We start from the raw sequence: 24,038 nt of genomic DNA, 5'->3' as shown, positions 1-24,038 counted from the left end.
ATTTCCTGAGCGAAAGTTATTTACAGATACCCTCTGACCCCCCTCAAATGCATTCAAGCAAAACTCAGTAGAATATACCTCCATCCAACCTCATCTTGGCCTTTTTCTTAGAACATTCCCCTTCCCCTTAACCCTCCATAGGAACTACTGCATCTCTGAGAGTATTCCAATGGGGGACATCCTTCCCTGTTGATGGTCAACTGACAATAATGTAGAACGTTTTAATTATTTCAACGAATGGTGCATATTTTCAAATCACTTCCCTGCTCAAGTCTATTATGCGCTGTGGGGCGGGGGGGGTGCAGTAGATGATGGACAAAGCAGTAATCGGACTGCTGGGTTCTGATGCCTTCAGGCTAACGGTTCAATAAAACTGGTAACACCTACGCGCTAGGAATTTCTTTGTGGATTCTTCCGATCAGCCACTGTCATTCCAGCGGGAACTCCATTTGCGTCACGTGAATGGAATTTCTGGCAATCTTCCACCCCTCGGAAATTCCTGGCCCTCAGCATCCCGGGTGCAATGTACTTACTCAACCATGAGACACACCAAGCTGATTAGTAATCATCAATATTTTGCTGGGGTGATCAGAGGCTTGGGTCCTAAAGGGTTAACATTAAAGTCTCACGTGTATACAAGGACAGTACAAAACCCAACCCACCGCCTCTCCCCCATGCTAATCCGAACATCATATTCGCCTTATGTAGGTGGCACAGTAGTACCCTTGATTTCTCCACACTGCCAATTCCAAACCCTGCCCATTCAGGGGGGAGATGGCATCTAAATAAGCCCCATACCGATGGCATCCAGGACAAGCCAAAGTCCTTCACAGCCAATTAATTACTTTGAAGTCTCATTACTGGCGCTGTGCAGTCGAATGAAGTGTGGGGAAATGGGACAAAATGTTAAAACATGATCACAAAAAAAAGCGTAATTGGAAAACTATTTTAGAATATCCAATTGAAACACAGTATTTAAATACGTAAATTCAGATCGAGTATGATGTATAAAATTTATTTCTCTGTGACACATGAATGCAAACAAACTATTACATAATTTTACCTCAAAACAGCAGTGCAGGTAAATAAATCTTTCCCCTGTAATGAGATTGCTTGGTGTTAATAGTCCTTCTAATACTGAACTGTTTTATTATTTCATTTCTATTTAGTTACAGAACAATCATTTCAAATTTTATAGATTGGTAAAATGGACAGGCACACGGCAGATGCAATTTAATGGACTCTTAACTGGCAGACTCCTGGAAGATGTCCCTTGTTGGCGTACCTCTGATCAGGACCTGGAAATGGTCCCGATGCCGAGGTCCCAACGATGTTGGGAAAATTCAGTCCAACCTTACTGGCCAACTAAGTCATGATTTATAGTAAATGGAGTTGAGATACAGACCTAACTGAATGGCAGCGCAGGAGCTGAACGGCCTACACTCCTGATCCTAGACAGTGAATATATCTGTTCCTTGGCATCACAGCCAAACCCAATCCTATTCTGGCTAACATCCACTCTGGTAATGGATAGGCAGGATCTGAGTGGCAAAGAAAGTTAGTACTCGACTTAGATTACCAACAACCTGCCGAGTGATGGGGCACAGGTTTTAGGGATGTGTGTAGCTGCAAATTGCCTTCCCAGCTGCAGCATGACCAGCAGGGAGAGCCACCTAACAACCACACCACTCTGTCAGACTGTTAATCAGCCTTCGAATCCTTCCATGGCTTTACTGTCCTCCAAGGGAAGAGTGCAAAGATACGAAAACAATAATAATGCCACTCTGTCAGACTGTTAACCGGCCTGCAAATCCTGCCATGACTTCACACTGCTCCCTCCAAGGGAAGGTACAAAAGACAAAACAAAACCAAGTAATTTTCCATTGCCAGCTAGATAAATATACGAAGAAAGACGGAAAAGGAGAGATGGAGGGATGGTTATGAAGAAAGGAACTCTTCAGCAGTGAGTGTAATCCTGTTTAGAGAGAGCAAATTGGTGCCAATTTAAGGATGGGCTTGTGCCATTCTGCTACAATTGGCTGAACATCCCGTTTGACGTAATTATTCCCAGGGCTTTTTAATTTGTTTTTTTGGGGGGGGGGGAAATCAAATATCCGTGCCATTCAGTCAGTCTTCCTTTAATAATACTGGTGTTGTGCGCAAGGGGACATGTACCAGATTAAAGGTTTGAAAGAATGGCCAGCATTGTCCTTGGTGACATTTTCCTTCATATCTTGCAAGAGTTTTCATCATTGCACAATAAATAATTTGGAAATGTGATGTTGGTGTGTAAGAAGCCTCTACATTAAGCTAGATCATGATTATAGCACCAAGTGTTTTCCCTGATAGCTTCAGTAGAGTGGTTGAAAGCTATATTTATTATAATTGTTAAAAAAAACTACACAACATACCCAGCCCTATCTTTCTCATCCTCCACAGAATCGTTAATACTGGAGCTCTTTCATAGTGCTCGCGTGCCTATTAAGGTGAAACCCTTATTATGACTAAAGAAAGAAAGCAGCGGTAATGTGGTTCAAAGTGACCATTATTGCGGAGGGAGTGCGCTGTGCCGTATCAATTCTGAGTGTCGATCTCTCAAACTAGTGTCATGCTAGGCCCCCACCTGCCAAGAATGAGGCACATTAATTTTGTCACGAGCATTGATTTTACTGGAGTGAAGAAAGGACTTGTTGAACAGAACAGCCATGGCTGGAAAAGATATTTGCATATTAACAGATGGTGATTGGAAGGGCAAAGGATCATTCCCTGGCACATTCAAACCATAATGGAACTTGATCACCAGGTATTGTGTGTAAGAGGAGCATTCCAGAGACCAGTTAGTCACATGACTAACCTGCTTGGCAACCTGGGTTTTTATCTGAATTGTACAAACAGTTTGAACAGTATGTGTCTGTTTGCTCCTGGACTGAGAAGATCTCTCCTGTCTGCTCCCATCTCTTTCTCACAAGCCTCTGAATCCACTGAAGACACATGAACCCCAAGAGAGAAAAGTCTCCTACAGTGAACAAGGTTTAAGAAGAATACTGGGCCCCAACGAAAAGCAAGACCTACCTACAATCAAGGACTCTACAGTGAGCTCGAAGAACTGCAACATAAACTCTTCAGATATTGCCTCAAACTTTTACACTTTATTTTTCTTCTGTTCTTTTCTGTCTCTATTTGCATGTATCGCATATGCATGCAAGCTTGGGTGCATCGTGTATCCGTAGGCGTTAACCGAATTAGAGTTTAAGGTTAAGTTTAATAAATTTTAACTTTTCTTCTTTAAACCTAAGAAAGCCTGTTTGTGCTGGTTTAAAATTAATCCCTGTTACGGTAAGACTAGGTGAAGGCTAGGAGGGACCCCTAGACACCTTTCTCAACGTGTTGTAACACTAGCAGGAGGGGGCCCATTTGGCCCATCGCATCCGTGCCAGTCAGCAGGAGCTGACTATTCCAGTTCTATTTCTTTTTCTTTCATTTGTACAGCACTCTCGGGCAAGTAGCCTTTGCGACAACACTGGCAGTGTGCAATGCAGATAACCGTTAGTAACGGCAGTGGGTGTGACAAATCCTACAACACAATGTGTGATAGAAAATGGATCTAAGCTCTGGAATTCCTTCTGTAAAAATCTCCGCCCCTCCCTCTGCTTTTAAAACGCTCCTTAAAATCTATCTGACCAAATCTATCCTCATATCTCCTTATTTGGCTCAGTCTCAAGTTTTGTTTGATAGTGCTGCCGTGAAACACCTTAGGATGTTTTACTATGTTAATAGTGCCATATAAATACAAGTTGTTGTTGAATAAGCATCAGTATTAGTCTGAATTGTTCTCCTGTTGCATATTTCCCCTCCTGAAGACTCTGCTTGCTGCTGTAGATAGATACAGTTCCCAGGACCCAGGGAGCCACACAAGTGTTCATCATTTAATTCTGGACAGCGAATGTCATCAGCCTGTTTAACTTCAGAGAGGCGTTACAGAGGAGCTTGACCCTGTTCTAATCTGATGTCCATCTGCGTGCATTTTCCAGTAGGGATGGCTAGCCTTGATTTCCCCTTCCCTAAACGCTAGGGTGACTGTATTTCCTAAACCAAATCTGGGAATACATAACCCGATGTTCGCCCACACCATCCCATGCCACGGAGGGCACCCTGATCCGGCTCCCGGGACGTCCTGGCTCCAGCCGCTGCTCACTGATTTGGTTACCTGCGACCCCCACCACTCGGACATTTTGGCTCTGCAGCAGTTTTCCCTTCGCTCAAATTTCACAGAAAACAGTGTACGATTTGAGAATTTTGGGGGCGGGGAATGCGGCCACAGAGTACGATCTCTGCATAAATTAAATTCCCTGAGCCCACCCCTACTACTGGTTGAAAACAGGAGATTGACAATCCTCCCACCAATTGGAACTCTCCCTGCCGCACATGCCTCATGTATGTTGCTGGCTGACCACAGGGCAGCTCAGAGTCACATGGCTCCTGATTTGAACCAGCATGGCTGTTAATAGGAAGGGTATTCATTCAGGGATGAGTTTCATGAATTGGGGACTGATCTGGGGATGCTGTTTGGCTGGAGACACAAAAATGCGACCATGTATGATCACCCTTCTCAAAGTCCCTCTGCCCAGGCGCACTGAAGGAAACCACATCAACTTTACTCTAATCCAGGCTGAAGTTAGCTAACTCAAGACAGAACGGTGATCAGAGTTTTGACTCTTCTGGTCTATCGGGCCTTTTGGGGGAGACTTTAAGAAAATATTTCAAAGGACGAGGTGCTCTTTGATTAGTAACTAAATCATCATTGGACATCAATTAAAACCAACTCTAACTAGGTATCAAAAAAAAACCTCTGGACAGTATCTAATCCTTGTGAAAAATAGGCGAAGTGGGAAGTTGTATAATTCACCTGTTACCCCAGTGTTGCAGATAACTAGCACATTCTAAGCACGGGCACACGTGATTATTTTATGTTATTCATTGAAATTATTTGTAATTAGTTTTTAAAAAGGGATCCTCCCATTCTGCAATAATTCCAAATAATATTTGGAATAAATAATAATTTTAAAGAATGACTGACCTAATCCACTAGCATGCTGTAATATTCATTAGACACACCCTCTATTTTAATCATTTCTTCCCTTCCTCTGGTTGGGTCTTCCTACACCGCACCTTGTCTGTGGCTGTACTAAACGAGCGTAAAAAGCAATGATGGGATCAGAATCTCTGTGACCTTGTCCCCAGCCACAGAAAGAGCTGTGGTGCTTTCCCCCAATCTGATCCAGTCTGAAGCCGAGGGTTAAAATACAGGGGCAGATGTGGGGAAGGTAAACAGATTGAGACTACTTCCTGCTTCCCCATGCAAAAATCATGGAACAGTCCTGTAGATAACAACTGTCCAGCTTAAAGCTGAACTAAGGGTACACACGGCTTCACATAATCAACCTCCATTTATGGCAGCGAAACCTAGGAGGATCTGTAAAGTCCCATGGGCAACCTTAAAGGTTTATTGCAAAGAAGTGTAGCATACAGAGAGAGACTTTTAATGAAGTTTGCGCTCATCAATGTTTAGTGCTGGGGGATGGAACACTTCTACACAGACTAAAGCTCAGTCTACATTGGCCTAACAAAGTGCTTTGATCTTGGATGGGCCGGTCTCATTTTTCCATTTCCTGTACTGGCTTCTCTCTGCCTAACTAAGGGGCAGTTTTATGTTGTACGTTCTTTCCCAGTACAGGAGCCAGAACATGTAGGTGACCTTCATCCCATTGGTCACTAAGACAGGGCGCAGGTTGCAGAGGTGAAAGGTCATTGTTTAACCCAAGGTGTGGCCTAATTGCCTGGACGTAGGTGGGTTGGAGGTGGATTTGCAACTGACACATTATGGAAAAGATGTAAACATTTGAAGGCTCTCTACTAGAGAGGACACAATAACCAAAATTATCACCGAGGACTTCACACAGTTAGTATGACTGTAAGCTATTACCATGGTGATAACCGTCCTGCTGATGATGCAGAGCGGAATTTGAAAACTGACGCACTACCATCAAAACAGCTTTTTGATTTGTTTGTTCAATAACCATTCATAAAGACTTCATCTTAATTGGAAACTCTGAAAAAATATATAGCACCATTTTTTTTTTAACCATTGCATATTATCACGTCAAGCTCAATAATTACAAAAAGGATCCCCCTCAGACGCACTCCTCCCCCCCCAACCTCGCTTCTTGCCCAGTCCTCAAGATTAAAATTTACATCTTTCCGACTTCTCTCGCTGTTTCATTCAGCTTCCTTCTTCCTTGGTTGGTTCTGTCAAGACAAAAAAAAAAATTTGGTTTGGTAATTTGCCATTTTTTAAAACCATTAAGCTTCTCCGTGATGTGAAGTCCTGTGTCGTTTGACAAAATAGGTGAGCTCAACGGCCTCATGGGTCAAAGCAGCGCCTGGGAAAAAAAATCACCCAAGATAGTGGGCCCCAGGTTCAATCCCAGTCTGTGATAAAGTTGTTGAGGGTGCTACAATTTCCCTGGCCTAAGGTTGGAGGGGGGGTGGGCAAAATCAATCAGGCATCCCACTCCCATTGGCTATCCTATGACTCCTCTGGTAAATGTTTTGAAAGGACGGGATTGGAGTCAATTACGGTGGCCCATAGGGCTAAAGAGCTTGCTGACATTCACTGTCTAGGCACACCCATAGAATCATAGAGTACAGAATGCGGTAATTCAGCCCATCATGCTTGTGCTGGCTCTTTGAAAGAGCTATCTGATTAGTCCCACTCACGTGCTCTTCCCTCATAGCCCTGCAAATTTTTCCTTTTCAAACATATATCCAGTTCCCTTTTGAATGGCACTATTGAATCTGCCTTTCAACCGCCTTTCAAATCATAACAACTCACTGGTACTTTTATTTAAAATGTTGGGTCTCTCCACCCTTACAAGGTGCCAAAGGGGCTCAAAGAGGAACCTATCTCCAGCAGGAGTCAGTGGCAACAGGCAAATGTGGGGAAGGGCGTGGGAAGGACAAATCAGATCCTTCTAAACTCAAGACTTGAGAGAGGTTTATTACATTTTAATTGTGCTTTTGCCTAGACAAAAATTGAAACAGAGTTGGCTTTCCACAGGTCTCAGGATATTTGAACACCGTATGAGTTGCACCAGGAACATTAATGCGACTCTGCTCTGGCAACTCCAATGAATAACTAGCTTGAGGTCAGGAATGGAGATAGCAAAGCAGACAAGGTGAATGATTGCCAACATTGCTAGCATTAGATATGCTGCAATATGCTACCTCTGCTTGATGTCAAAGTCACGTAATGTCAAAAATTAATACTGGCAACTTCAGCCTTAAAGTTATCAATTGATGCCAGCTGCCTACACGTCAAGCTCCTCACATTTGACCAATGCTGTTCTCTTTGTTTAACAAGCAGGCTAGTTCATATTTGCGTTATGTACAGAGTAGTCCTAAATAATAGAGAAAGAATGAAATGAAGAGACGAACTTGAATTATATTGCAACTTATCATGGCTCTCAGAAATATCTAAAAGTGCTCGATATACATTGACAGGTAATGACTCTTGTTCTTGAAACAGAGACAATTACGCACATAGCAAAATCTCACAAATACCAAGCAAGTGAGTGACCAGTTAATTTGATTTTGGCAGTATTGGCTGAGGGAGGAATGTTAGCCAGGTCACTGGAGAGGCCCCTGCTATTTGTTATCCACCAGAACCACTGGAACAGGCAGATGTGATCACAGTTTAATGATGTGTCAGCCGTGGCTCCATGGGTAGCACTCTCGTCTCAGAAAATTGTGGGTTCAAGTCCCAGTTCAGAGAGTTGAGTACCAAATCTAGGCTGACACTCCCAGTGCAGTACTGGGGGAGTGCTGCATTGTTGGAGGTGCGGTATTTCGGACAAGACATTAAACCGAGGCCACATCTCCCCTCCGAAATGGAGGTAAAGGATTCCATGGCACTATTTCGAAGTAGAGCAGGGAGTTCTCCCTGGTGTCCTGGCCAATATTTATCTCTCAAGCAACATCAATAATCAGACTATCTGGTTATTTATTGCACTGCTAGTTATAGCAGCTTGCTAATTGGCTGCTGCATTTTCCATACTACAAAAGGGACTAAACTTCAAAAGTATTTCATTGGTTGTAAAGCACCCTGGCATTTCCTGAGATTGTGAAAGGTGCTACATAAATACAAGTCTTATGTATTTAATCTTCTACATGCCAATGGTATCGTCTCTAACAATGTAGCTCCCCCTCAGTACTGCACTTAGATTCTACAACCTTCTTAGTCAGTAGCACAAAGGTGATGCCATTCATTTTGACTCAAACACATATAATGGATCTTTGGGGATGGGGGTGAGGGGATGAGAGAGATGCTAAATAAAGTCAGTATTTGGTCAACGATAAAACAATGTAAAAATAAAAGGGGTGAATTTCCACTTGGGTTGCCCCACTCGGCCTATTAACTTCTGTCAAAAATTATGACAGATAAGTGAGTTTACCCCATCAGAAATCCCCCGCTCCCCACCCCTCCAGAAGTGTTTGAATATTTTGGTTGTGGTTAAAATAAGGGACTGTTACCCAGTAGTAATTATAAGGTTGTAGATCATTGATTAGTAAGGGATTGAGGGGATATGAAGAAAAGACACAGTAAGATGGTTGGTTAAAGAACCAGAGTTTTCCTTGCAGGAAGTCTGTCAGTACCTTTGTTGTTCTTGCACGTCTGCTCACAGTCCTCCTGTGTCTGGAACCGGTTTGTGTTGCCGCTGCAGCCGCTGTAGATGAAGGGTCGGCATTTGCCAGTCTTTCTGTGGTAGTACCAACGCAGTGTGTACTTGGAGCAGGTTCCCTCATCCAGGGGCAACAGGCAGGGGTCTGCTCAATCCAAAGGATGGCAAGTAGTTAGAGGAAAAGATAACATTTGAGTTTTTTTTTTATATAGAACAGCCACTTCCAAAACTCTCTCTTCCCCCACTTACTCTGTCCCCCTTTCTCTTCCTATCCTCCCCCCTCTCTCTCCCCGTCCCTCCCTCTCTCCTCACCACACTCTCTCTCCCCACCACTGTGTCCTCCCCCTCTCTCTGTCCCCCCCTCATTGCCCCCCCACCACTCTCCCTCCTCGCATCCCCCTCACTCCCTTCAAAGTGTAACAATTTATCTCTTCCAGTTGCACCTTCAGCGTCCTTGCATACTCTACTTTGTCCCTGTCGCCGATCCCTGCCCCTGCTCAAGGGAAGTGCCAGATAAATGCAAGCTGCTACCGAGGAAGAACGTAGTATTGGTGTTGATCAGGTTGACAGATAGTCGCTGGACAGAAAGGAATATTTCACCATCAGTCAAGAGTCAGGTCCTTGTCCAGGTACGGACTTGATTGGCTGTAATTAATGTTATGCCTTTCACCTTGCAGCCGCTCCTGCACCGTAGAATTTCTATTTCCCCACATCAGTTACTTGAGTGACATTTACTGAACCCAACTCAGTTTTCAACCCATTTACTTTGAAGTGCAGAGACTGTTGTTATGTCAGTAAACCCAGCAGCCATTTTCTCCACGAGCCCCAATGAAATAGGCAACCAATCATCTCTTTATGGTGATCTTGGCTAGGATACTGGGACAGCTTCCAATAGATCTTCAGTCTTCCCAATATTTGAGAACTTCACGGGACCTTCTACTTAAATTGTCAGACGGAACCGGTTTAGTTTCTCAGTCAAAGACTGGCACCTCCAAGAGTGCAGTGCTCCCTCAGAGTGTTAGCCTAGATTGTGGAATAATGCCCTAGGGTGGGGCTTGACCCCAATACTTTCTGACTCAGACGTGGCAGTGCTACCAGCTGGGCCTAGCTATTGAGACAACTTAAAAAACAAGCTGGTCTTTCATCTCATTGCTGTTTGAGGGATCTTGCTGTGCACCAAGTGGCTGCCGGATTTCTCTACATTGTAACCATGACTCCACCATACTTCATTGGATATAAAGCACTCTGCGATGTCCTGAGGTCATGAGAGGCGCTATAGAAATGCAAGCTCTGTCCTTCATCGTTCACTGCCAATTTTGCCTTGTTTGTTAAGTCTCATATGAAAAGGGCAATGTTACTTCAGCCACCTAGCAACAGCTGAGTCTGGCGTCTTTTATTTCATCTATCTAGGTTTTAGCACAGCGTGTCCTGCAATACTACACAGGGCACTGGATAGAGCACAAGCGGAAGAGCCCCTGAGAACACTCCTCCTTCCTGACCAGTTATCTCCAATGGCGGCTACACTTCCGATCACCCTGTCTCCTCAGGCCAAAGGGATGATGGACTTCAGATTGGAAGCAGTCAAAATAGATGGAAAAGCAAATGCAAATGGTGAAAAATGTCCCACAGAGTAGAAACTTTGAAGAGTTCCCTTGCTTCTGCGAGACATCAAGCAGTGGTTAGGTGATTGCTGGGGCATAAAAAGGTGAACAGAAATTGTCAGATGTTGCACATCTCCTGAAGCCAGACTGCAGATCAAGAATTAAAAAAACAGGCATTCTATCGTGGATCTCAGCTATAATAGTGTACCTACAGCCTAAAAGTTGTCTTGGGGGTAAATGAACCACTTGGTCTGGCCCTCAGCCCTCCAGATCAGAAACGGTCTCAGGCTCAATTCCTGGCCCTTGGCCTGGTATCTACGAGGTTGGCCTTGCGGAGTGTGACTATTGACCTTGGATCAGGGGAAGGAACAGATGAGCTTGTATGTTCCATTATTGTCCCATGACCCCTGCTGGCAAACACGACTGATGGGCATGAAGAGGATTGAGCTGAGCTGTGAAGAGGATCAGGCCTGGCTGTGATGCACCCAAGTCCCCCCCCCACCTCACCCCCGACCCACTCAAACCCCAAACCTAGAGACTGCTGGCTCTCAGTTGCTGGGCTCACATGTGAAGAGTAACCAGGAGCACAAGGTTCCTACCTTGGTCGGAGACTTCTCTTCTATATCTTTCCTGTTGTGGTGCAGTTGTGGTGTCTACTTTATCGCCTGTCGGTGGAAGGCAAACCAAGTCAGTGGTCCCTTTAGTGGAAGCTGCATGCTCAGCATTTCAAACCGTTTTAGTGAAGGACCCATTGCTGACACCACTGTAGGTAGGTACAAGTCTACAGCACAGAAACAAGCCACTTGGCCCAACTGGTCCATGTCTGCATTTATTCTCCAGACAAGCTTCCCACTCTACTTCATCTCACTCTATCCACAATCCCTTCTATTCCTTTCTCCATTATGTACTTAATAACTTCCCTTTAAATGCATCTATACAATTCACCTCAACTACTCCATATGGTAGCGAGGTCCACATTCTAACCACTCTCTGGGTAAGGAAGTTGCTCTTGAATTCCATGTTGGATTTATTGGTGACTATCTTATATTTGTGGCCTCTAGTTTTGGACTCCCCCACAAATGGAAACGTTTTTTCTGTGTCTGCCCTATCAAATCCTTGCACAATGTTCAGCACCATTCGCAACTCCTCAGATACTGAAGCAGTCTGTGTAGAAATGCAGCAAGACCTGGACAATATCCAGGCTTGGGCTGATAAGTGGCAAGTAACATTCGCGCCACACAAGTGCCGGGCAATGACCATCTCCAACAAAAGAGAATCTAACCATCTCCCCTTGCCCATTCAAAGGCATTACCATCGCTGAATCCCCCACTATCAACACCCTAGGGGCTACCATTGACCGAAAACTGAACTGGAGTAGCCATATAAATACCGTGGCTACAAGAGCAGGTCAGAGGCTAGGAATCCTGAGGCGAGTAACTCACCTCCTGACTCCCCAAAGCCCGTCCACAATCTACATGGCACAAGTCAGGAGTGTGATGGAATACTCTCCACTTGCCTGGATGGGTGCAGTTCCAACAACACTCAAGAAGCTCGACACCATCCAGGACAAAGCGGCCCGCTTGATTGGCACCCCATCTACAAACATTCACTCCCTCCACCACCGACGCACAGTGGCAGCAGTGTGTACCATCTACAAGATGCACTGCAGCAACGCACCAAGGCTCCTTCGACAGCACCTTCCAAACCCGCGACCTCTACCAACTAGAAGGACAAGGGCAGCAAATACATGGGAACACCACCACCTGCAAGTTCCCCTCCAAGTCACACACCACCCTGACTTGGAACTATATCGCCGTTCCTTCACTGTCGCTGGGTCAAAATCCTGGAACTCCCTTCCTAACAGCACTGTGGGTGTACCTACCCCACATGGACTGCAGCGGTTCAAGAAGGCAGCTCACCACCACCTTCTCAAGGGCAATTAGGGATGGGCAATAAATGCTGGCCTGGCCAGCGATGCCCACATCCCGTGAATGCATTAAAAAAAAATTATCTTAAAGACCTCTATCAGGTCACCCCTCAGCCTTCACTTCTCTGCAGGAAAGATCCCCAATCTGTTCAGCCTGTCCTGTTCAGTATGACCTTTCAGTTCTGCTGTCACCTTTTCTGCACCTTTTTCAATGCCTCTATATCATTTTTATAATATGGAGATCAAAATAGGTCACAGTACTCCAAGTGCCTTGATCTCATTGAATGGTGGATCAGGTTGGAGGGGCTAAATGGCCTACTCCTGTTCCTATGTGTGATCAATACAAGTTCAATACAGGATTGGCCTGGAGTCTCGAGGAACTGAAAATTAACCTCCAGGAAACTGCTACAAGCAAAAACCATGGTGAAAATCATGGAAGCATTAAAAAATTTGTTTTCATTCTCTTTGAACACATCTGTTTATTAGTTATTAAAATAATTGGAGATGGAGGGGGTGGAAATGCTGTTGGACTGACAGTCAAGAATCATCCAGTCCGCTTTCCAATTGGCACGGGAAGGCGGGGCACTGCAAGGAGGGATGTGTCAGGTGACCAATGGTGGGTGTCATGTGATGAAACCTCCAGGAATACATTCAACCGAAGCTGGCAACCCTAGTGTTAGGCTGCAGGCTTGAGGGCATGATTCCTTGCATGCCTGCTGTGGGTCATCAGGGATAAGCATCAAACAAAGATTAGATGGATCCCTCTCCCCCCAACATAGCAGTGGCACATATGCCGAGGAAATCTATTGCTTCACAATTGCTCTGCCTCTTCTTTTGGTATAACATCAGCTTATCACTGAGCACCATTAACCAGGATGGCAGTGACACTATTTAAAGTTGTTTCAGACCTACTCTGCTTTATATCTAAATCAATATATTTAAAAGCCCACAAGACTTCCAATTTTAAATTCTACCCTAATCTTATTAATAACATATTTCTCAAATTCTGCAGTATCACCCCATAAGAAATCATCAACATGCATCATGAAAGTGCCTGAATGTTTTCCTTTATGATACCAATAAAACAATGCAGGATCTGCTTTTAGTTGAACACAACCTATTTTCAGCAAAACAGATCTCACCAAAACATACCACACCCTGGAAGCATCATTCAGGCCATAGATGCATTTGTTTAGATACTATACTTTTCCTTCAGCATCTGCTGCCTTTTTGGGCAGTTTCAGAAACACTACTTTCTGAAAAGTATTGCCCTGTAGAAATGAGAGAGTACTGGGCATAGTGGCTGACTGGAGGGAGGATTCGTTTTAAGTGCATAGGAACAGGAGTAGACCATTCAGACCCTTGAGCTTCCTCCACCATTCAATTAGATCATGGCTGATCTATACCTCAACTCCATTTATCGCCTTTGCTAAATTCCCTTCATACCCTTATCAACCCACCACCTTCTCAAGAGCAATTAGGGATGGGCAATAAATGTTGACCTTGCCAGTGACACTCACATCCTGTGACCAAATAAAACAAAACAGAAATCTATCACTCTCAGATACAAATGCAAAATACTGGGGACGCTGGAAATCTGAAATAAAAACAGAAAATTCTGGAAATGCTCAGCAGGTCAGGCAGCAACTGTGGAGAGACAAACAGGGTTATTTCTCAGGTCGATGACCTTGCATTAGAAGTGGAAAATTGCTGAAAATAGAGACATGTGGTCAAAGCTTTTCGTCTTGCACTCATCAGGACAATCTGCAAGAATAACCAATGTAGGGGAAAACAACAACTTATACTGTATGAGAAGAGAGTGCTGATTGGTTGGCAAGTGAACTCTGATTGGCAGAGGCATTGCCATGGAGAATGCACCAGTTTATGGTGACTGGTAAATAAATGCCAAGCTTTGTTTGAAATTTAAACAAGGCAGCTTGACTCTGATTGGTCAAGGCAATGCCTTGACCAATGAACCAGTGAATGGCGGTCATTTATTTTATTTAGCTGAAACAGGCGCAATGTTTGTACATTTCTTTCTGCAAAGAACAGCGCCAGTATGTAGCTTCCAGTATGCGCAAATGTGCCACACTGCGAGCCCTACTGACAATCTTAAATTGTCTGGGCACTTTTCAGGGCTGTAAATGACAGCCTTAGGCCCGTTTATAAGTCTGCGCAGTATCCAGCGAGAAATGATCTGATCAGGGTAGCCATTGTCACGCAGGATGTCTTTGATTCTCCCTATTTCCGTATCAAGCTTGCACGGTGAACAAATGGCTCGGGCCCTATTTACAAGGTTGTCGATAAGGCCAATCCTATAGCACATGGAACTGTAAGAATCCCAACGTGTGTATTGACCAGTGATGCTAGGTATATAGGCCGTATATCCCAAAGACTGGCCGATCATATCAGACAACATGTCCCTTCTGCTATTTGCAACGGGCAAGGTACAGGCCGTACCCAACCAGCCCGTGCTTGCAAAACTCAAAACACAGTGTCCAACATTAGATGTGACTCCGCAATTGGACAAAATTTGTTAAATAATCCTCAGTGTGCTAAGAATTACGCTGACAACCAATTTAAGATTGTCAGTAGGGCTCGCAGTGTGGCGCATTTGCGCGTACTGGAAGCTACATATATTAATACACAGGGCCCTGTTCTTTGCAGACAGAAAGAACATGTACAAACATTGCGCCTGTTTCAGCTAAAAGGCATTACCTTGACCAGAGTCAAGCTGCCTAGTTTAAATTTCAAACAAAGCTTGGCAATTAACTGTCAGTCACCATAAACTGGTGCATTCTCCATGGCAACACCTCTGCCAATCAGAGTTCACTTGCCAACCAATCAGCACTCTCTTCTCATACAGTATAAGTTGTTGTTTTCCCTTATATTGGTATTCTTTCAGATTGTCCTGATGAGTGCAAGATGAAAAGCTTTGACACCATGTCTCTATTTTCGGCAATACTCAAGTGGGAGATGTTAGAGACTTAATAGCTTTTAAGCAAATGCCGAGGCAGGGAAGAGAAGGGAGAGGGAAGGAAAGAACAACAGGAAAGGTTTATGATTGGGTGGAAGGCAGGAGTGATTTAATGACAAAAGAGATGGTGGTGCAAGGCCAAAGGGATGGGTAACGGGACAAGTTAAGAAACAAAAGAAGATGGGTGTGGAGGAGGGGTAAATGGGAAAAGCAGAATCATTGCCGGCAGCTGCTGTTGTAAAAATGGGAACAGTGGTTATAGAATTATAGAACAGTTACAGCACAGGCCATTCACCCTGTCGTGTCTGTGCCAGCTCTCTGCAAGAGCAACTCAGCTAGTCCCACTCTCCCGTCATTTCCCCGTAGTCCTGCAATTTGTTTCTCTTCAGGTGCCTATCCAATTCCCTTTTGAAACTGTCTCCACCACACTCTAAGGCACTGTCTTCCAGATCCTAACCACTCGCTGCGTTATGATCTGCAATTGTTGAACTGAATCTCAGTCTTGAAAGCTCTAATTGTCCCTCAGCATCCACAGCCTTTTGGGGCAGAGAATTTGTATTACAGCTGTCTGGAAAAACAGAGTTGCACTCAACGCTTTCCAAGGAAAGTTTCAAAGTTCAGGCACTTTTCTTCACCTCCCACAACATCTGGGTACTATTCTCGAATTGCTTTACTTTATCTGTGGAGGTCTCCCATGCAAAATTAAAGCTAGGTCTGACCCTATTCAGCTTCTGATATCTGGCACCACTTCTTCTAAAATTACAAGCCAAAAAAAAACTAATGATACCTACATGTTAAAGAGAAACCAACAATCCAATGTGGGAACCATTTGGGTTTCTGTGAAATTTCCTATTGAGCAATCGCTACTGACAGTGACCAGTAAAAAAACTTATTCAGTGCATAAAGCAGCACACATGAGAAATACCCTTCTTGTTCAATATACTACACATAAGAGCAAGAACATAAGAAACAGGAGCAGGACTAGGTCCACACGACCCCTCATGGCTAATCTTCTACCTCAACTCCACTTTCCTGCCCTAACCTCACATCCCTTGATTTCCCTCGTGCCCAAAAATTTATTGATCTATGTCTTGAACATATTCATCGACTCGTTGTCCACAACCCCCCTAACCACCCCCGACTCCGGGGTAGAAAATTCCAGTGATTTACAACCTGCTGAGGGAAGGAGCTTCTCCTCATCTCAGTCCCCTTATCCTGAGACTACAGATAGGATTTTCGGGCCCCGCCGAGGTCAGGAATGGAGGTGGACGGGGCCTGGAAATACTGGCACTGGGAAGTGTACCACCTTCCCATGCCGGATCATGAAGCAGTTAGTCAATCAAGCTCATTAACAGCCTTGCTAAAGGTAGGTAATGAAGACTGACTGGGATTTTCCAGCCGGCCTCCGGTTTCCCAACCTGATGTTGTGCAGTTCAACTGCCTGGAGGCGAGCAGCAGGCTAGGGTGCCAGTGCTCCAGGCAGTCCTGCAGGCCCTCCCTGCCTGCCTGGGAGGAGGTGCAGCTAAAGGCCACCCTGTCGAGAGATTCCACCCGACCACAGTGGTGGCTTGGCTGCTTTTTCACCAGAATTTTTAACAAGTTGCTGAGAGGGCACCTTTATGTTGAAGCGCCCTCTCAGTTACTTACCATGCTGCAGCCGGCTGCTTCTCTGAAGCTGGAAGGCCTCCTAATTGGACAGGAAACCTATCTCCATGCCAATTAAGAGGGCGCCCTAGTCAAAATCCCAAAGAGTGACTGTTCCCCCCTGGGGGCGGGGGCGGGTCCCAGAAACAGTGCTGGCCTTGTTTCACACCCCTCAAAGTGAAAATTCAGTCTTATAACTCCTAGTTCTAGACTCCATAGCCAAGGGAAAATTAGTTCTCAGCATCTACTCTGTCAAGCCCTCTAAGAATTTTATACATTTCAATGAGATCACCTCTCATTCTCCTAAACTCCAGACAATGTAGGCTCATTCTACTCAATCTTTCAGGCTGATGTGGCCATAGCTTCCAGAAACACTGATGAGGAAACCTAGTGTTAATTGCTAAGGTGCTGAGGAACACTTACGCATCATTTCTGAGCTTTGGAACTCTTCCAGTCCGTAGTCTTCTGTCGGTACATTGTAGCTTTCCACGGTATAGAAATGCTCGTAGTCTGGGTCATTGCCATTTACGACCACTCTCAGTTCCTTCCCTTCAGAATTGTTGAAAGCAAGAACAAAGAAAAAAATCTCACTTTATTCATATGACACGCCATCAATTGACAAAGGCGACGGGTCAGACACTAAAATAGTGGGCATGAAATGACAGGCCAACATCATTAAGAATTGAAGGGAAGACTAATTTACATTTAAATAGAGGCCACTCATTCTGCAGATCAAATCATTAGTTTCAACACCAACTGATCGCTCATGTTGGCTGGACAGAGTTTCCTTCGCATGAGTTTTCTTCAGCCCTACCATCCCCCAGGAACTTTGCATTCCTCCAATTCTGGCCTCCCTGCACATCCCCCACTTCCTTCACTGCATCACTGCCTTCAGCCATCTACGCCCTAAGCTCGCCACCTCTCTCTCTCTTCCTTTAAGACTCTGCTTAAAACCTACCTCTTCAAGCAAGTGTTTAGTCATGTCCTAATAGTCCTTTCTCGGGCCCATGGCGTGTGAAGAAGCACCTTAGGAAGTTTTACTGTGTCAGAGGTGCTATATAAATACAAGCTGTTGCAATAATGGTGAATGATTACTTCGAGGCAGGGTGGATAGTTTTCCCTTTGTCTATGACATAGGAGGATGTGGGTTATCATCTGTAGTGTGCTTCAGCCAACATTAGCTCAACTGGCCAATTCTGGTAAATCAGTGGGCTGGGTGGGAGTGGACGGGTTGGGGGGGAAGGGGTTCTTGACTTTACACTTTATGCATGTACTCCAGTACAGTACTGGGATACTTGACTGTACACCCAACACCGACACTCCTGTGTCCCTATTTGGATACCTTAATGTCATACATAATTCTTTGGTGTTGGGTTGGGATCTTTACCTTGAATACTGACTTTGTTATGCACATTATCAGTCAAAACCTGTCTTGTGATATAAAAGTAAATGTTTAGTTGAAAGCCATGCAAGTATAAAGACGATGAGAAAAGTAACAATGAGAAAAGTAGAAATGAAGATTGTGGTCCAGCTTCATGCAGGACTGCTTCCACTCCTCTGCTGTAACTTTGCTATAAATGTGGTGGAACTCTGTGTAAATGGGATTTCCAGCGCACTTCTGGAAAGGTTACGACGGTGGAACAGGAGAAGCTCAGAGGAAATTCCGGGCCTATCTATCTGAAATACTAAACACAATCACAAGTTCCATTTAACACTCAGCAAACTATTTTTCTAAGGATGTGATTTGAGGTTTCGTTGGACTGTGGGTGGGAGTTTGAGACTGGCACCTCCTCCAGGCAACGTGGACCTGGGTTATACTGTCGATTCCTCGTCACTCGCTGGGCGGGGAATAAGTAACTCTGGGTTCAATCTGACCATCAGCTCTCTGACAACTTCAGAAAGACTCAAAGCAATGATTCCACATCTCCCACAATGCCTAGTCAGTGCCTAGCGATGTGAGACTGTCTCATACACATACACATACATACACAAACTCGCAGGCGAATTCCATGACACAATCAGACAGAAATTTCAAATAGTGCCATGCTCGCATGAATACTTAACACACTCTCACCAAATCCCCCTCTGTCATATTTCGACACAGGCTGGTATTAAACTGCTATGTTGGATATTCAAGGCCGACTGTAATTTCCACCCAAGTTTACATCAATGATTCTGAAAATGTTATAGAGATGAATCCGGGGAAAAAAACTAGCCTCTTATTAATTCCTGTCGCGATTTTTCGAAATGAAATCACTGAGTCTGTACTCTTTAGGCACCCAGTGTCAAGCATTTGATTAGGTGCCGCATCAAAGGTTATTGCAGAAAATAAAAGCTCATGGTGTAGGGGTAACATATTGTCATGGATAGAAGACTGGCTAGCTAACAGTAAACAAACAGTAGGCATAAATGGGTCATTTTCTGGTTGGCAAGATGTAACGAGTGATGTGCCATCGGGATCTGTGCTGGGGCCTCAACTTTTTACAATTTATATAAATAACTTAGATGAAGGGACCGAACGTATGGTTGCTAAATTTGCTGGTGACACAAAGATAGGTAGGAAAGTAACTTGTGAAGAGGACATAAGGAGGCTACAAAGGGATATAGATAGGTTAAGTGAGTGGGCAAAGACCTGGCAAATGGAGTATAATGTGGAAAAGTGTGAAATTGTCCACTTTGGCAGGAAGAATAAAAAAGAAGCATATTATCTAAATGGTGAGAGATTGCAGAGCTCTGAGATTCAGAGGGATCTGGGTGTCTTAGGGCACGAATCGCAAAAGGTTAGTATGCAGGTACAGCACGTAATTAGGAAAGCGAATAGAATGTTGTCGTTTATCGCGAGGGGAATTAAATACGAAAGTAGGGAGGTTATGCTTCAGCTATACAGGGCGTTGGTGAGACCACATCTGGAGTACTGTGTACAGTACTGGTCTCCTTATTTAAGGAAGGATGTAAATGCATTGGAGGCAGTTCAGAGAAGGTTTACTAGACTAATACCTGGAATGGGCGGGTTGTCTTACGAGGAAAGATTGGACAGGCGAGGCTTGTATCCACTGGAATTTAGAAGAGTAAGAAGCCACTTGATTGAAACATATAAGATCCTGAGGGGTCTTGACAGGGTGGATGTGGAAAGGATGTTTCCCCTTGTGGGAGAATCTTGAACTAGGGGTCACTGTTTAAAACTAAATGGTCGCCCATTTAAGACAGAGATGAGGAGAAATTATTTCTCTCAGAGGGTCATGAGTCTTTGGAATTCTCTTCCTCAAAAGGTGGTGGAAGCAGAGTCTTTGAATATTTTTAAGGCAGAGGTAGATAGATTCTTGATAAGCAAGGAGGTGAAAGGTTATCGGGGGTAGGTGGAAATGTGGAGTAATCAGTTCAGCCATGAACTTATTGAATGGCTGAGCAGGCTCGAAGGGCCGAGTGGCCTACTCCTGCTTCTAATTCGCCTATTCGTATGTGTGTTCATATGACACAGTAACTGCAGAGTAATACATGCAAATATTATGGGCTGCTACACCAGATATCAACATAATGTCCAATTTCACTGTAAAATCCGCAGTATCCAGGCCATTCCTGATCATCTAGTGCTTTCCTGCCATGTCGGGTCCCTCGTGCTCTGACTGGAAGGCTGCCCCAATGAGAACAGCCTGTGTGTGCCTTCATGATGGAGCTGGGCAGGTGCTGGGCTGAGACATAGATCACATTATGTAGAAGGAAAGTGGATTAACAGATAATGTACATGTAGTTTCTTGGACTGATTTCGATTGCCTGAGGGGTCAGGGAGGAATTTTCTAGAGTATTAAAAAATGATTGACCCTGGCTGTTTTGCCTCTGCCAGCAGAATAGGAGAGGGGGATGTGGGGGTGGTAAGGGAGTGTCTCGTCACAGTGTGCCAGATATCCGCACTGTGGGGAAATCTTGATAGATCATCATTTCTTGCCTGCCATTTGCACATATAGTCTTTGTGCCTTCTCAGATTCACTAATATCAAGGGTGATTTTCATCCCCCGTGGATCTTGGAATTAGCGTTCCTGAGGTGTAAAACATAGGGAAAAAGGTGTGGTGAGCTTTTACTTTGAGTCTCTGTATTCATTCCTTGGGCTTTCCCACATTGTGTTACCAAGCCTGTAGTAGGTGCAAGCTACTGTGTTGGCATTTTAATAAGATGGGAAAGAATGTTCCCAATTTTCATCCTCAACTTCCTTTTCTAACACTTATTGGGGATCAAATTCAGCATTGTTCACCCTGCCTTATTCTCCTTTCCACTCATGGGCAGGAGGCTGTCGAGGAACAGCACGAAGGCCCCATTCTTGGAGACAGAAGGCCCATCCAGTGGCAAGAGAAACATGCGCAATCAACTGTGGCTCCGTGGGTAGAACTCTTGCCTCTGAGTCAGAGACCATGAGTTCATGCCCCACTCTGGACACTTATACATAATCTAGGCTGCTATCCAGTGCTGCACTGTCAGAGGTGCTGTCTTTCAGATGAAATGTTAATCTGAGGCTTGGTCTGCCTGTCTCAGGTCAACACACACGATCTTATGGCATTATTCTGAAGAAGAGCCGGGGAGTTCTTCCTGGTGTCATGGCCAATATTTGTCGCTCAACCAACAACTAAAAGCAGGTTTATCTGGTCATTATCGCGTTGCTCTTTGTGGGAGATTGATGTGCAGAAATTGGCTGTCATGTTGTCTACATCACAACAGTGACTACCCTTCAAAAGTACTTCATTGGCTGTAAAGCATTTGGAATGCCCTGAGGCTGTGACAGGAACTATATAAATGCAAATCCTCCATGATGGAAATTCTACTCAACTCTTCCTCTGATTAAATGACTAGGAATACACACAGTGTTCCTCAGGTTAAAACTCAAACAACAGCTTGGGATGAATTAAAGAAGAATCTGTTCAAGGAGTCTGACTTATCTATCAGGAGATCAACACTTAACATGTTTTCAAATACTGGCCTGTGGCTCTCCTACGATTCTTAATGACGGAAAGGAAGATATATCCATATGGTTGAATTTTGTTTTCTTTAACAGCATAGCTGCCTTTAAGAAGAAGCTAAATAAACACATGAGGTAGAAAGGAATAGAAGGATATGTTGATTGAGTTAGATGAAGTAAGGTGGGGAGAGGCTATAGACCACTTTAGCCGAATGGCCTGTTTCTGTGTTGTAAATTCTCGGTAATTTTTTGTAATAATTTGTATCTTAAAAAGAGTGCTCATCAAAAATACCAACTGAAGAAATACCACTTCGGAGACAAGACAAGTGGCACGGACTCACCATTGGCACCATCATAGTCCTCCTCGTGTGAGATCTTTAGAACAGGGATTTGACGGGAATAAGATGGTGAGTGTGACGAGAGACCTAGATGAAGCAAGGACAAACATAGGACGGACAACACAACAATAATTAACACACAGTGACCAAAGGTGGGAGTGGTATTTGATGCAAGATAAGACAAGACTGAGCACGCCAACAGCTCCATCTCAGACAGGGCTATAAAGTGAAGGCTTCAATTTGTGCTGAAGTTTTAGGTCTAGGGAATGTCATCAAATATTCTGGGCCCTAAAGAAAAAAATTGAAGATAGTGAAAAATGAATTAATCCACCTATCTATTTCTCTATGTATTGTGCTATCTATGAATCTGTGTATCTGTCTCTGGGTCTATCTGTTGATCGATCAATATACATATAGATAGAAGTTCAGCTTCCAGCTCTTGTCTGTCACACTTTGGCGTGTGGGGGAGAAAGACAATCATCTCCAACTGGGTTTTCTCAACTTGAAAAGCCTGACCTCTCCCAAGGGGCAACAGGCAGGAATTTGTACACAAAAACCAATTTCAAGAAAGTACCCCATAACATATTGCTCCCATTTAGAACACTAGCTCGCAGTGTCTACCCAAACAGTGGCTTAGTTAAGCAGAGCCCCATCTTAGCAACTAAATATACACAACTGTGCTCACTCCACACACTGCAATATCTGTGAGCAATGCCACGGGAGATCAGCTAGTTTAATGTAAATAAATCAAATGGTTCGACTGAATATTTAAGCACCCAAGAAGGAAAAGCTGAAAGTGGTCCTAATTTTGGGCCTAAATCGTAGGATAAGCTTGGGGCGGTCTCATCAGCTAGAAGTTCATCAAACCCTTGGCAACGGGCTGGAAGGTGGGAAGGCAGGCAAAATGGCGCTGGAAGGCATTGAGGGAGCGTACCCGATATCTTCCTCCTGCCATGCCACTTTGACAGCAGTGCGAAAGCTGGCAGAGGTGCTACTGGCTAGGATTCCAACTGAGCCACTTAAGTGTCCAATTAAGGGCCTCTTCCCGCCTCTTGCGGGCATTTCGCCAGTGATGGGAGGGTTGTGGACTACCACTACGTGGGGAGACCATCCAGTGGTGACCTCCCAGCAGGCTCTGGGGGGGGGGGGTTTGGGGGCCTCCCTTTTGGGTACTCCATGGCCCACAGAGGAGCCACCCCTGCAGCAATGGGTATCACCTGCCGTCAGCAACACCCCCACCCACAATCTCTGGGGCCTGCCTGCCTGGCCCTGGCATTCCCAGACCCCACTTACCCAATGCACCCTCTTCCTGCGGGTGCAGCCCCAACAATGGCCACTACTCACGGTGGCACTGCTGAGGCTGCAGAGCCACTGGCTCTCTGGTTGGGCCGGCAGCTCCTGGGGATGGACTGTCGGCCTTAATAGGGATGACAAGCTTGACGGCAGCCAATTAATTGGGAATATGCCTCCCTGGGTTCTGCCGCTGCTGAAGCAGGCTCGCCTCCTGCTTTCGGCCAGGGCGAAGTGACTTCAGCTACTGTCATAAAATTCAGCCCATCATGCCAGTTTGGTTCGCTTGGTAACACACTTGCCTGATTGAGAAGGTCATGGGTTCAGGGCCCAGTCCTGGATTTTGGATGTTCTTAACAGATCCCTGCCTGGTCCCTGTGTTCCTGTAAGAGCATAGAATTCTCCTGGTGCACGGTCTAATGTTCCTCCCTCAACATAAACTTCAATAAACCCTCACTGACTAGTCATTTGTGTCAAATGCTTTGTGTGGGCTCTTGATGTGCACAATTGGCTACCGTCTGCCTAAATAACAATGAATGCACTTCAAACATCTTTCACTGGTGGTGAAGTGGTTTGC

At 44.7% G+C, this 24,038-nt stretch overlaps 1 protein-coding gene across 1 annotated transcript; it reads right to left on the bottom strand.

Annotated features, from left to right (window-relative positions):
- Window positions 1–1,001: 1,001 nt before the first annotated feature.
- si:dkey-117n7.5 (uncharacterized protein LOC559444 homolog) lies at window positions 1,002–22,652 on the bottom strand. The gene is made up of 6 exons (XM_068052278.1): window positions 22,583–22,652; window positions 22,175–22,258; window positions 17,311–17,436; window positions 10,939–11,004; window positions 8,713–8,883; window positions 1,002–6,306 (listed from the first exon to the last, which is right to left on the bottom strand). Exons 1-6 carry the CDS (start codon window positions 22,650–22,652, stop codon window positions 6,281–6,283), a joined length of 543 nt encoding a protein of 180 aa, XP_067908379.1. The 3' UTR covers window positions 1,002–6,280.
- Between the last annotated feature and the right edge of the window lie 1,386 nt (window positions 22,653–24,038).

The sequence above is a fragment of the Heterodontus francisci genome, chromosome 19 (assembly GCF_036365525.1).
Source record: "Heterodontus francisci isolate sHetFra1 chromosome 19, sHetFra1.hap1, whole genome shotgun sequence".
Lineage (NCBI taxonomy): Eukaryota > Metazoa > Chordata > Chondrichthyes > Heterodontiformes > Heterodontidae > Heterodontus > Heterodontus francisci.
The sequence above is the reverse complement of the archived record's forward strand: the minus strand, read 5'-3'. Positions and strand labels throughout refer to the sequence as shown.

Bases quoted from the DNA above. Each gene is read 5' to 3' on its own strand.
- si:dkey-117n7.5 (XM_068052278.1), bottom strand. From the start codon at position 22,652: ATGATTGTCTTTCTCCCCCACACGCCAAAGTGTGACAGACAAGAGCTG. The intron at 11,005-17,310 runs GTAAGTGTTCCT...TTCCACCGACAG, and splicing joins CCAAAGCTCAGAAATGATGC to GCGATAAAGTAGACACCACA. The intron at 6,307-8,712 runs GTACTGACAGAC...TTGTCTTGACAG, and splicing joins GACGTGCAAGAACAACAAAG to AACCAACCAAGGAAGAAGGA.